Genomic DNA, 12793 nt, shown 5'->3' with positions numbered 1-12793 from the left:
TACACAAGGCTGTGGATCGGAGCTATTCGCGTTCAGTCAACCTGACTGCAGCTGAATCAGTCACAGTTTTCGAGTGACAACCAAGCATTCAAGCTGCTAGAGATTGAAATGTATTCATCCTGAATAGAACCCCATTTGGTTTATGTTACCTAAAACTGAGGCAATCAGCATGACATCTCCACAAAAAAAATCTGGGAAAAAAGTCAAAATCAATTAAACTCAATTTTTTGCCAAAATGAAACACTACAAAAGCTGAAAGGCGTTTTTAGTGCATCAAAGCGAATCAAATTGAGGCTGATTCAGGCTCTTGGATAAATATTTCCTTCTACACATGAATAGATCATTTTTGATTAAAACAAACCATTTAATCATGCTACTGAAGACATGCCTGGCAAATAAAGACCAAAGCAGCTCCAAAAATAGGAATTCTTAATAATGTTTGTCACGAGTACAACATGCTTCCTTAATTTGAAAAGGTAAAATGAAAAGACAAAATATCCCTTTCGTGAAGATGACGGTGAAATGTAGGTGAGACCTGATGATTAATTGAGGTCATGACAGCCTGCAGTACCTATGTTGGCCATCTCTGGCACTGTGGCGCTGTAGGGCCCTTCCTCAAAGATAGGTGGGTTGTCGTTTATGTCCTGCACACGGATGATAAACTGTGAGGAAGGCTCCAGGGCCCGGTCAGTCTGCCGGTCTGTTGCCGTGGCGATGAGGCGATACTCGTCTTTCTCCTCCCGGTCCAATGGCTTGGTGACGTGAATGTTGCCGGTCTTCTCGTCAATCACGAACACTGAGCCCGCCCCTTCTCCCCGCAGCTTGTACTTGGTCCGGCCATCACCTCGGTCCATGTCGGTGTGGAGCTGGAAAAAGTGAGCGAGGGAAAGCAGAGAGAAGAGGTGGGAAAAGAATTAATATTGTGGGGCCCCTAAATGAAAAAAGGACAACGCTGCGGGTTTCAGGTCAAACAGGCAATCCGAAAATCCCATTTTAAACATGTATTCATGCATTCAGCAAGATCATGCTCCCCATCCACATTAATAAAGATGGAGCCATGGCGCATATTGTCTAAAATGAGCGGCAGGAACAGTTATTTGGAGCTTGGCAAACCGCCACGACGGATGGCCTAGCTTCAGATGGAGCGTTCGTACTTTGCGTATTGATCGTGGGTGTTGCGGGGCTGCTGGATCCGTGCTGCTCCCTGGCTGACAAGCATTCATGCGCAGCCACAGCCGCGATGAGCTCCGAGGATGCGGCAGGCAGCTCCGGGGGATGCGGGCGGCACCTCAGCATTCATTCTCATTACAGCGTTTACGTGTCCGGAATACGCCCGGTCCGGGGGGCGTTACCAGCTCCCAGAGAAGTGCGGTATTGCAAGTTGGGAAGAAAAATGCGAGTGGCCTCCCTCTGTTCGCAGCCACTGAGGTGTGGTACCAGCTAAGCACATTCCCTAAATGGATATTTTCAAGCAAAAATATTCATTGCTTTTTTTTTTTTTACACATCCAGATTGTGTTCTTAAGCAGGCGGGGAACAGACTGAGGAAGGCTGTCCCCAGATTCCGAGCAATACTTTACGCGTTGACAAGAACTGGCAAACGTTTGCCGCTTCCCAGTCAAGTTTCGCAACATCTGTCCCATTCGTGCAGCGCTTTTCCCTCCACCATTCTCGGCGCGAGCGTGCCAGCCTAATTACTCCAACGCAGTTCATCTTCTCAGCAAGGACAGGAGCCGAAGAGCTGACCACAACCACGTGACGTGCAGCTTCCAGATGCCCGATGCCACCAGGGGAGACAGGGTGACCTCGCGAAGCCATTTATTGGGCCCATGAGTTCGTTTGCTTAGCGGCGCGCCTCACCAACGACCAGCGCTGTTCCACAGCCGGGGCTTCTTAACAGCGAACCTTAACGACAGGACTTAACGAGTGGGCTTAACGAGGTCCTTAATGAACTTCCATGCCGTCATTATGGCAGGAGTGGCTGTGATGATGAAAGGCTTGGAGAATCCCCTGGCTGCAGCAGGCCGTTAGCAGGACGGTGCCACAGACGACCCCTGGAAGTAGTTCCCGCTCAATGTCCTCAGGGTCCAAAAGGAACGTCTTAACAACGAATGGACAACATACACACAAATGCAAATTCCGGCACTGTTTACTCCGTAAATTGCACTCGACTGAGGCTCCGTTTTTGTTATTTGCTACGATGAAAATAAAACACCATCCGAAAGAAAATTATATTTGTCACAATAAATTAGCGATATTCATTATAGGAGCTGTAATACAAGCGCAGTGTGATCCAGTAACAGCCCCCCGAACATCAAAAATCACCCAAATTGGTCCACCGATATTATGCCAGGGCTTGGCGGCGCCAAGTCCAGGCCAGCAAAGCTGCTTGCGAGGTTTTTATCCTCAGACCTCTAAATCACTTAAATGACTTATATTATCATAAGGTTATATGATACACTTCTATAGTCAATTTCGCATTTTTCCCAATAACCATAAATCATAAAGAGTGAGAAAAAAAGAGATTGTGTCAACCTTTAAATCACTTAAATAACTTATAGCCGTATACTCAATTTCACATTTTTTGCAGTATAATAAATCATTGAATGCATAAGAAGGAAAGGGGAAAAAGAAACGCATTCTGCATCTGTGCATTAGGCTAATGAATGTGTCTCCCACTGCACACAGTTCCACTGGATGAAGTGCGGGGAAAGGCTTGCTTTGAGAAAATGACACTTCAGTCCTAGTGTGAAATTGGTTTCCAAAATGTGCTAAAGACCGCTGCAGAGGCCCGCTGCATCTGTGCGCCCGGCACCGCAACGTGGCTGGTTCCTGCCCGGCGTCCGGCGGGGAATCCTATCAGAGGTTTACAGCCAATGGCAGACGACCAGTGGTGAGGCTGAGCCCCAGACATGCTTTACCCGGCCAAAAATTGACCAGTGGGAAAATGACCTACTACCAAACCTCACTGACCTATATGTAAGGCTTGGTCGGGAGTTTTTTTAAAACCACTGCTATTATCGCCAAGATAAATGTTTTTAACATTTTTTTTTGCTGCTCACTCTCAAGTCCCTCGGTGTTTAGCCCGCCTGACCCCCCATCTGCTAAGCCGAGGGTTCCGCTAAGTCTTGCATCCATGACCAGGGGCCCGTTGGCGCCGCGGCACCTGCCGCCGCCTGCAGGCCCAGCCGACTGGCGCCCTCCCTGCTTTTCTGGACTCGGGACAGGGCTTTGGGAGAGGCCTTATCTACCCGGTGACACATAATTAAAATCAGCACGGGTGCAGAACGGAGCGGCTCTTATTAAACTGTTTATCCCTGCCGGCGCCCGCGGCGCAGCCACCGACAGATGATAGGAGGCTCCTGGCTTGCACTCCAGCAGCAAGTCCCCACCCCGTTCGAATCAAGGGGCCTGGCGTCCGTTTTAAGACAGCGTATTTGTAAACACAACTTGGATCCGGTCCATTCCTCTGATACGAGTCCGATGGGAACAAGAGAAGGACAGGGTTTTTTATTTCTTCTTTCTTTACCCTCACTGTCGTTCAGGGGCAAGCAGAGGACTGGCTCGGCCAATCAAAAGAAGCGATTGTGCTCCAAAACTGGCTTTTTTCCCTTCAATAAGAGACTGTATGTTCTTTTTCGGCACTAGTTTAAGTTCCATACATCAGGGGAATACACAAAAAATTTTATAGAATACATCAAAGCCATAAATCATTACCCAGGATTGTGAGAAATAATGCAGGGATAGGACATGGAAGCCTGAGACTTCTGGAGTCTATTCTATTCCATTCAGAACTAAGGCCCCCAGCCCCGGGGCCAGAACAGTGCACACAATATAAACACCCATAAACATCTACCAATTCATACATAAGGCAAGTCGTCTTAACATGGACAATCCTCAATATACATACAAAAATTGAATTGCAATTCCGATGCCATGATAATCAGCAAAGAAAGTCTGCAGGACTGATCGGGTTAAACACTCAAATCACAATCCACACGCTGATTCACTGAACCGACTAATAGAAAGTCAGAGTCAAAATAAAGGAATATCGGCCATAACATTAAAACCAGGTGAAGTGAATGAAATTGATTATCTTGTTGCAACTGTCACTAGGTCATGGAGGTTGGTGGAGCTAATTTGCTGGAGGCAGGAAAATGCCTGAGGCCAGTGATACTAGACAACCAGGCAATTATATCTCAAGAACGACAGGTCTGTATGCTGTTACACAGTGAAGGGTGCCTACCAGGTGTAAGTAAACAGCCTCACTCACTCAGCCTAACTGGCTTCGTGATGGGACAGAGCTGTTTTGGCAGTACCTGGGGGACCGACACAGCATTAGGCAGGTGTTTTGATGCAGTGGCAGATTTGAACATAGAACTTGCAAAAGTTATTGTTTTTGTCATTGTGATTCAGAAGCACAGCACACGGTGCACACAACGAAGCATGTCCACTTTACCCATCACACTTAGTGAGCAGTAGACAGCCACAAAAGGCTCCCGGGGAGCAGCCAACTTGCTCCAGGGGACCTCAGTGGCACCTTGGTGGTTCCGGATTTAAACCCTCAACCCTTAAGATGTGAGTCCACTTTCTTAACCGCTAGACCTCTTGTGAAATATATGGGAGATCATCCAAAAAAGAAAAGAAAAGTATATAAATGGTTTCATCGTGTTCTTCAATTTGAATACATTTATGCATTCCAGATGTCATAATTATTGCTTAAAGCACAACAATAGCTGTTTGGCAGAGGATGCCTTCTGCCACAGGCTTCTAAGCCTACAGAACTGTTTTTTCTGTGGGATGTTTGGCAGGATGACAGTGGTGCTAACACAGTTATACAATTCTATGCCTATACACCACTCCATGTGGATTGATCACCAGGTAAAGCTCTAGATTTGTCTATAATACCTGTGACACTATATAGAATGAGTATGAATTCAATATTAAAATATGTCCCAGGACAAGGACGATGAATCAAACCTATTGCTTAATACAGAGTACATATTGCCTGTCTGGTCATTCCCTTTACTTAAGTATTAGGATTTGAAATGTCATGACCTTATGAGCTTAGTGAGTCTCACCATCAGCTTATATATTTTTTGTTGGTGTTTTATTTTTTTTTTCTTTGAGCACAGAACAGTGGCAGGATGATGCAATCCAATTCACTTGGACTGAGTTGGCTACACACGCCATGCCACTCAGTTTTATTACTCATTATCACAACAACTCTAAATGACAATCTCAAGCTGCCATTCCAATTCATTCCTGCTTTGCTCAGGCTCAGACATATTATTTATGACCAAACATTTTTTTGGCATGCAGACATTCGAACATCAGTTCTGATTATCATAATCAACAAATATAGGTGTAGTCGTTGCAAGTGTTGTTTGTTTGTCTGTCAGGATTGCCTGCAGCTGGGCTCCACACCGGAATGCAATCCTGACGCCCCATAAATGCCGGAAGTTTTCGCCCGTTCGGGGTCGCTGGCATTTTCGTGAACTCGCTGCACGAACTTGACCTAGTTTTGTTTTCATGTGTTTTGAGTTCTGGCAATCGCCACACGCCTACGGGTTTGTTTAAGTTCTTTATTTACGTTAAACTGTTTTCGGCCACCGCGCCATTGTTTCTTTGAGTTTATTGTTTATTTGTTGTAGAATAAAAACCCCTCCCCAGTATGTCAGACCTCTGCGCTTCCTTCCCTCGTAAGTCCGTAGTCGTGACAGAATGCCAGCGACCCACCCAAAAGCGCAGAGGTAAAAAACAGAGGAGAAGAAACGCCGCGAAGGACGCAGCCCGGCGCGGCGAACGCGGACGCCAGGGGAGAGACGCGCCGCCCGTTCTGGTGGAGCGTTTTCTCCCCGAGAAGCCGTGGTACGCGGCGCCGCGTGATGACGTCACCCCCGGGAAACTCCGCGAAACCCGGAAGCGACAACGTCGGCGAGTGAGTGGGCGGAGCGAGGACGTTGGCGTGCAGCGAGGAAGTGACGTGGGCAGCGAGCGCAGAAGATGCGACCCCCACGATCTTCGCCATGTCGAGCCAAGAACTCTGCGCTCTGCTGGCAAGGCTCCCCGTGGACTGGGACGACACGGACGACGACGAGAGCACGGGAGACGAGAGTTGGGCTCCGCCCATCGCACCAGTCTGCGATCGTCGCAAGGTCCGTGGGGACCCACGTCACTTCCAGGGGGGTGAGAAGCGACAACAACGGCGGCGTTCCTCCAGCGAGGGGATGGGCAGCCTCCAGCCCGAATGGCCAGAGTACTGTCCCTGGGAGTTGATCGCACCCTGGGTCCAGGATGTCCGCAGGGTGGACGACCCTCGGAGTCACAGGTGGGAGGACACGGATGACGAAAGCGACAATGACGTGGATTTTCGTTGGGCAGTCAGGGCCGGGATGGCTCCACCCAGCGCGCGCGTCCGAGATTGTCGCAACATCCGTGAAGATCCACGTGACTTCCGAGGGTATGAGGTCGACACGGACCAACACGAGGATGACGCCGATTGGGCAGTCGGTGCCGGGATGGCTCCGCCCATCGTGCCCGTCCGTTGCGAGGTCCGTGGAAACCCACGTCAGTCCCAGAGGTGCGACAACAGTGAGGAGGAGGACAGCGATGCGGGCGTAAGCTGGTGGAACAGGGCGACAGGAGGTCGCCAACCAGCAACTGCACTGTCGGAACTGCCTCACAGGGAAGATGCCCTCCCAGTTCCAGTCGCCGACCCGCCTTCCCTCTGCTCGGACGTTCCCCAGCTGAACGGCAGCGCATCACCAGCGCCCCCGCATGCTGGAGAAGACGTCCACCACCCCCCACGCCACACGCCCACCACCATCTCCAGCGACGCTGCCTGGCAGCAGGGAGAGACCGACAGGAGTTTTCGGGACTTCCAGCAGAGACTGAGGGCGGAGTTTGATCGGCCAGAGCCTGAGCCAGGGATCGAACTCTGCCCCTCCACCACATCCAGCGCCAGTCAGGATCCGGGGCAAGAAGACCAAGCACTGGCGGGCGACGAGAAGGTCGCGCCTCCCGAGATTCTGGCTGTGCCCCCTGAGGAGGTCCCGGAGTGCTCAGAGAGGGAACCAGACGACCCTCTCTTCTGTCTGTCTCTGTCTGTGTGTGTGTGCGTGGCATATGTGTCCGTATGTCGCCCCCACTTCCCCTCTTTGTGTCCACCAGATGGCGACCCAGCCGCGGAGCCGAACCCCAGGGAGGAGGTTCCTGACCCGAATGTGCTGGTCCAAGGCGAGGTGGACAAGCCCCAAGGTACCCCGAAGTCCAGCCGGGGGGGGTGCTCCCCCAAAGAATTTTTTGGGGGGGTGCAGTTCGGGTTGGGGACTCCTCCTGAGGGGAGGGGAGGTGGGGAAGCGATGGAGCTGGGTCCTCCGGTAGCCAGTGAGGAGGGCGGGCCAGGCATGGGCCTGCGTCTGCCTCCAGAGGGGTGGAGCGCCATAGAGCCCCCGGGTAGGCATGAGGACCCAGCTGGGACAGGCAGGAAGAGGGCCTGCTTGTCCCAACGGACGCAGAAGGGGCTAGCCGGATGGTCTGGCAATGCCCCCCCCTTGGCACCAGGGCCGTGCAGCGAGAGGGGCTGCATAGTCCCAGAAGGCACCAGCCTGGGGTGCCTGGAACAGTCGCCGGAGGCTCTGGGACAATCTCCCTGCGCGGTGCAGGGGGTGACACAAGACGTGTCAGAGGGGACATGTGGAGACAGGGCCCACACGTACCCAGATGGATCGGCCCTGATTATTGTGTGCAGGTACGGGAGTCCGGGGCCGCCATGCGGGACCACGCCGGGGAGCCAGGCCGAGGGTCCGGGGCCGTCATGCGGGACCACGCCGGGGAGCCAGGCCGAGGGTCCGGGGCCGCCATGCGGGACCACGCCGGGGAGCCAGGCCGAGGGTCCGGGGCCGCCAAGCGGGACCACGCCGGGGAGCCAGGCCGAGGGTCCGGGGCCGCCAAGCGGGACCACGCCGGGGAGCCAGGCCGAGGGTCCGGGGCCGCCACGCCTGACCACGCCGGGGAGCCAGCCCGAGGGACCGGGGCCGCCACGCCTGACCACGCCGGGGAGCCAGCCCGAGGGACCGGGGCCGCCACGCCTGACCACGCCGGGGAGCCAGCCCGAGGGACCGGGGCCGCCACGCCTGACCACGCCGGGGAGCCAGCCCGAGGGGACCGGGGCCGCCACGCCTGACCACGCCGGGGAGCCAGCCCGAGGGACCGGGGCCGCCACGCCTGACCACGCCGGGGAGCCAGCCCGAGGGACCGGGGCCGCCACGCCTGACCACGCCGGGGAGCCAGCCCGAGGCACCGGGTCCTCCAAGGGGAGGATACAGCAGGGCAGGAGCCCTGTGGTTGCCGCCGTCCGCCCCGCCGCCTCCACTGATGGTACTGTTGGGGCTCCGAGGACGTAGCCCTTGGAGGGGGGGCTCTGTCAGGATTGCCTGCAGCTGGGCTCCACACCGGAATGCAATCCTGACGCCCCATAAATGCCGGAAGTTTTCGCCCGTTCGGGGTCGCTGGCATTTTCGTGAACTCGCTGCACGAACTTGACCTAGTTTTGTTTTCATGTGTTTTGAGTTCTGGCAATCGCCACACGCCTACGGGTTTGTTTAAGTTCTTTATTTACGTTAAACTGTTTTCGGCCACCGCGCCATTGTTTCTTTGAGTTTATTGTTTATTTGTTGTAGAATAAAAACCCCTCCCCAGTATGTCAGACCTCTGCGCTTCCTTCCCTCGTAAGTCCGTAGTCGTGACATTGTCACTCAGTCTAATAATGATTAATTTGGCTAGAGACTGCTGAAGTTAACAAGTGCACCACAGGCTTAACTCACATTCAGGAAGCATTATTACATTATATTATATCATATTATATAGAATACAATAGAATGTACAAGGAATGCACAGAAGTGCCATATATACTGATACACAGTTAATTTATAAGAACTGTCAAAATGGCATTAAGTTTCCCCATTTGTAAGTAAATAAAGAAAAAAAAAAGAAATGAATGAAAGAATCCCAGGAGGTTTGGTAGCGCTGTCTAGCAGCTAATTTATTCTCACCACAACTTGTAATTCCCGTGAAGAACGAGGACTTGTAAATTTGTGTGCGTGCTCCCAGCCACTGTTCCCAGTCCGCCTGCCTCTCTCACTGACTCCCTGCCATTGGCCTCCTTCAGGGCCACTGGGGGAAGTGGCGCGGGTGCCCATCAGCGGTTAGCAGCTCTGAGGGCGCAGAATAAATATTAGCTCAAGGTCGAGGTCTGCATTCAGGCTGGGGCATGCATAATCATGAGTTAACCCCCCCTATGGCTCAGCTCGATCCGCTCATAAACTGTGCAATGGATCACACTGATAGCCTGAATGTTGACCAGCGCCATGGGTTTGGCCCCGTTATATTAACCCAGGGCAGCAGGACATTAACAAGGTCACTCTCTTGTTTGGAATATACCTGATGAAGGTGTTATTTTCAATCATCTGATGTCACTTATAATGCAGCAATGCTTACAGCTCCTCCGACCAATCAAACAGAGGGCCATGGGCAAAATGTAGACAATTTAATCTGGTTTTCTGGGCTAGACGGGCCTCTGACCACTACATTTAGTGAATAAAAACAATGTCATTTATAAATAATCAAAAACATGAGAAAGTTTGGGGTATCTATGCACTTTGACCGCTTGTGCAGACTGTCTGTTTCCTCAGTTTACACCACTGTGCCGTGGAATCTGGCACCAAGCCGTCAGCAGCAGATCCTTTAAGTCCAGTAAGACACAAGGTGGTGCCTCCGTGGATCAGATTTGTTTTTCAAGCAAACCCCACTGATGCTTGACTGGCCTGAGGGCTGGAGACTGGAGAGGCCTGGAGATTGACTTCGGAGGGCAAGTCCACACCTCTAACGCGTTGCTGTGTTCCTCAAACCATTCTTGCAGATTGACAGGATGCATTATCCTGCTGAAAGAGGGCACTTTGCCGGCAGGGAACACCATTTCTGTAATGCTCTCGTCCAGCTTGACTCATTCCTCCAACAACTTCCCAAAGGAACAGACAACATGTTGTGGTTGGTCGGATTAATTGAAGAAAAGAGTCAAACTTAAACAAATACAGATAAACATAAACCAGCTACGTACCATACAGTGGCTAGCAAACAATAGGGCCAAACATCATTATATTCTCCTGCAACTGAAAATCCCCCAACACGAAAGGGGTCTTTCAAAGCTCCTTCTTCCCATTGTCCATCCACATGATGTAAAACAAATCTTCAGAGCAGGACACCTTCCACCATTACTTCATTGTCCAACTTTTGCTGCAGCTACACATCCCCATAACTGATGCCTTTCTATCTACCTGCGTTATTATTTACTATGTGAACTACAATATCTCTTATTTAGGATCGGACAACATGGGTCAACTATTGCTCACCATGTGTATCAATGACACACTGTTGCAGTTTTCCTTCCATGGGCCACTTTTGGTAGGTCCTGACCACATCAGACCAGGAACTCTGCATAAAATGTCTAGACATCACAATTTGGCACTTGGAAAGGCTCACAAAGCCTTGCTTTCCACTCCCAGCACATCAGCATGAAGGACATAATGTTCACTTCCTGCCTAATACGTCCCACCACACTGGACATAATGTTTGATTGATTGGTTTAATTCAGCCAGAGCCAACTCTACTAAAAAAATTTCCACTTCAAATGACCAAAAGCCTTTTAGTTGGTGAGCGTTGAAATGGACAAATTAACAATTTACTTTGGCATTCTAGTCATGCCTTCAGAAACAGATGAAAGAGCGAGGAGAAAGCGGTTTGCATTCCCTTTAATCACCTATAATAGCATCTCCAGCATTCGTCCCTCTTCCTTCCTGTCGTTATTTCTTTCTCTCCAGGTTCCCACATGACTCATCTTGAAATATTTCTCCACAGAGGTTTGTAATGAAATGGTATTTAACCACGCAGGCTCCCCCCTCCCTCGCCTCGCTCTCACCCACTCCACTCTTTCGCTGCCCCTCCTCTGCCCTCGCCGCTTTCCCCCACCAGCGTTCACACGTTGCCTGGTGCGAATTTGAGTATCATGTAAGCTGACGAGTGCGCGAGTGGCTCCACGTTAACTCCGTTACTCTGGGTTCGTCTGCCGTCTTCTCTCTCTCAAGTCCTCCTCGCCTCGCTCCTTTCCATCCCTCCCGCCAGTCTCTCTCACCTGTGCCCGTGGCCTTTTCTCCTCCTCCTTACCTCTCTGCCTCTCTCGTTTCGCGCCACCTCTCTGTTATTCCTGTCTTCTTCTATCTCTAATTGCTCCCCCGCTCCTGCTGAGCTGAAGCCTGGAGGCTAAACGGTTTTCGCTGCGAGAGACGGCAGCCGAAGGAAAACACCGAGCGGTTCGGTGAGAGACATCCTGGAATTATTACTGATGATCTCTGCCCGTGGGGGTGTGTGGCGACTGTTGCCCCCTTGTCCCTCCCGCTGTTCTGCGCATCACCCCCCCACCCCCCACAATCTTGATGCCCCTCGTTTCTGCCGGCGGCTGCATGTGCCGCACGTCTTGTGTCGTGCTAGGACATGTCAGAATGAAAACAGCACGCCGGGCATCCATTCAGGAACAAGGCCTCCCATGTCTTCGCCACGTGGCAGTCCTTGGAGACACACACAGACGCACAACCCATTAAAATGCCTGTGACAGGCACATAACGTATTCCAAATGCTCCCAGAGCGTTGGAGAAATGTATTGTGGTAATGGTGCTCACGTGCACGTGCACTGTCCTGCGTCCCTCCCGAACCTGCACACCTTTCCCTCTGAGCGTCGGGGGTGAGAGAAAACCACGGCAGGTGACTGTAAGGGAGCCGCCTGCCAGCTGCCACCTGTCTCCCGCAGCCGGCCAGGCGTGACAATCCCGGGCAGGAGAGCCGAGCGCGGCCGCTGCGTGAGTCACCGGAGTTGGCGGAGTCTGGACGGCGAGGGCGGGGAAACACCGGAGCGACATTCGTCAACGCGGTGGGGCCTGAGCAGGCGCCGCTCCCGTCCGCACCTGTCGCGCTGGGTGACTCCAAGTGTGACGAGCATCTGTATGCTGCCGCGGTGCCATATACCTTTATGGAGCATCATAAATGCTAACGTTCGCCATTCCCGTTGGCATGGAGCAGACGCGCAACGTAGCAACCCGACAAACAACATTCTACGACGATTTTTGCTAGTCTCCTTGGAGACCGTTTGTGGGGCAGTGGTGGCCTAGCGGTTAAGGAAGCGGCCCCGTAATCAGAAGGTTGCCGGTTCGAATTCCGAGCCACCAAGGGGCCACTGAGCAAAGCACCGTCCCCACACACTGCTCCCCGGGCGCCTGTCATGGCTGCCCACTGCTCACCAAGGGTGATGGTTAAATGCAGAGGACAAATTTCACTGTGTGCTGTGCTGCTGTGTATCACAAGTGACAATCACTTCACATTGTTAACCAGGACAGAGTGTAGCCACGTGCAAGCCCTGTACGTGTAGAAAGAGGCACAAGGTGACATCATGCATTGTCACAACTGCCACCCATCATTATACACCCGACTCCGTGAGGTAAGAATGAAGAATAACTGTCAGATCGCTTGGCTTTATGACAACATAATCATCTCAGTAATAAGGAGCAGCAAGCAGTGTGTCCCCATTGATCTCGGCGCCACCGTGTGGGCGGGGCCCTCATTGGGCCGGTGGAGGCAGATTAAACATTTATAAGAGCATTAAGATACATAAGAGCATTAGGTGTGTACACACACACAATCACCCACACACATACAGCGTGTGCTGGGGATCTTCATGCGGAAGG

The 12793-nt window shown here is 52.0% G+C and overlaps 1 protein-coding gene across 2 annotated transcripts in view; it reads right to left on the bottom strand.

Moving 5' to 3' along the window:
• cdh24b (cadherin 24, type 2b) overlaps positions 1 to 12793 on the bottom strand; it is a 108553-nt gene that overhangs the window by 49533 nt on the left and 46227 nt on the right. For both annotated transcript variants that reach the window (XM_028976140.1, XM_028976141.1), the window contains exon 3: positions 572 to 866. In XM_028976140.1, coding sequence (XP_028831973.1) covers positions 572 to 866 — 295 coding nt within the window. The remainder of the gene's footprint in view (positions 1 to 571; positions 867 to 12793) is intronic.

This window comes from Denticeps clupeoides, chromosome 4 (genome assembly GCF_900700375.1).
Source record: "Denticeps clupeoides chromosome 4, fDenClu1.1, whole genome shotgun sequence".
NCBI lineage: Eukaryota > Metazoa > Chordata > Actinopteri > Clupeiformes > Denticipitidae > Denticeps > Denticeps clupeoides.
This window is presented reverse-complemented; position numbering and strand designations above follow the sequence as displayed.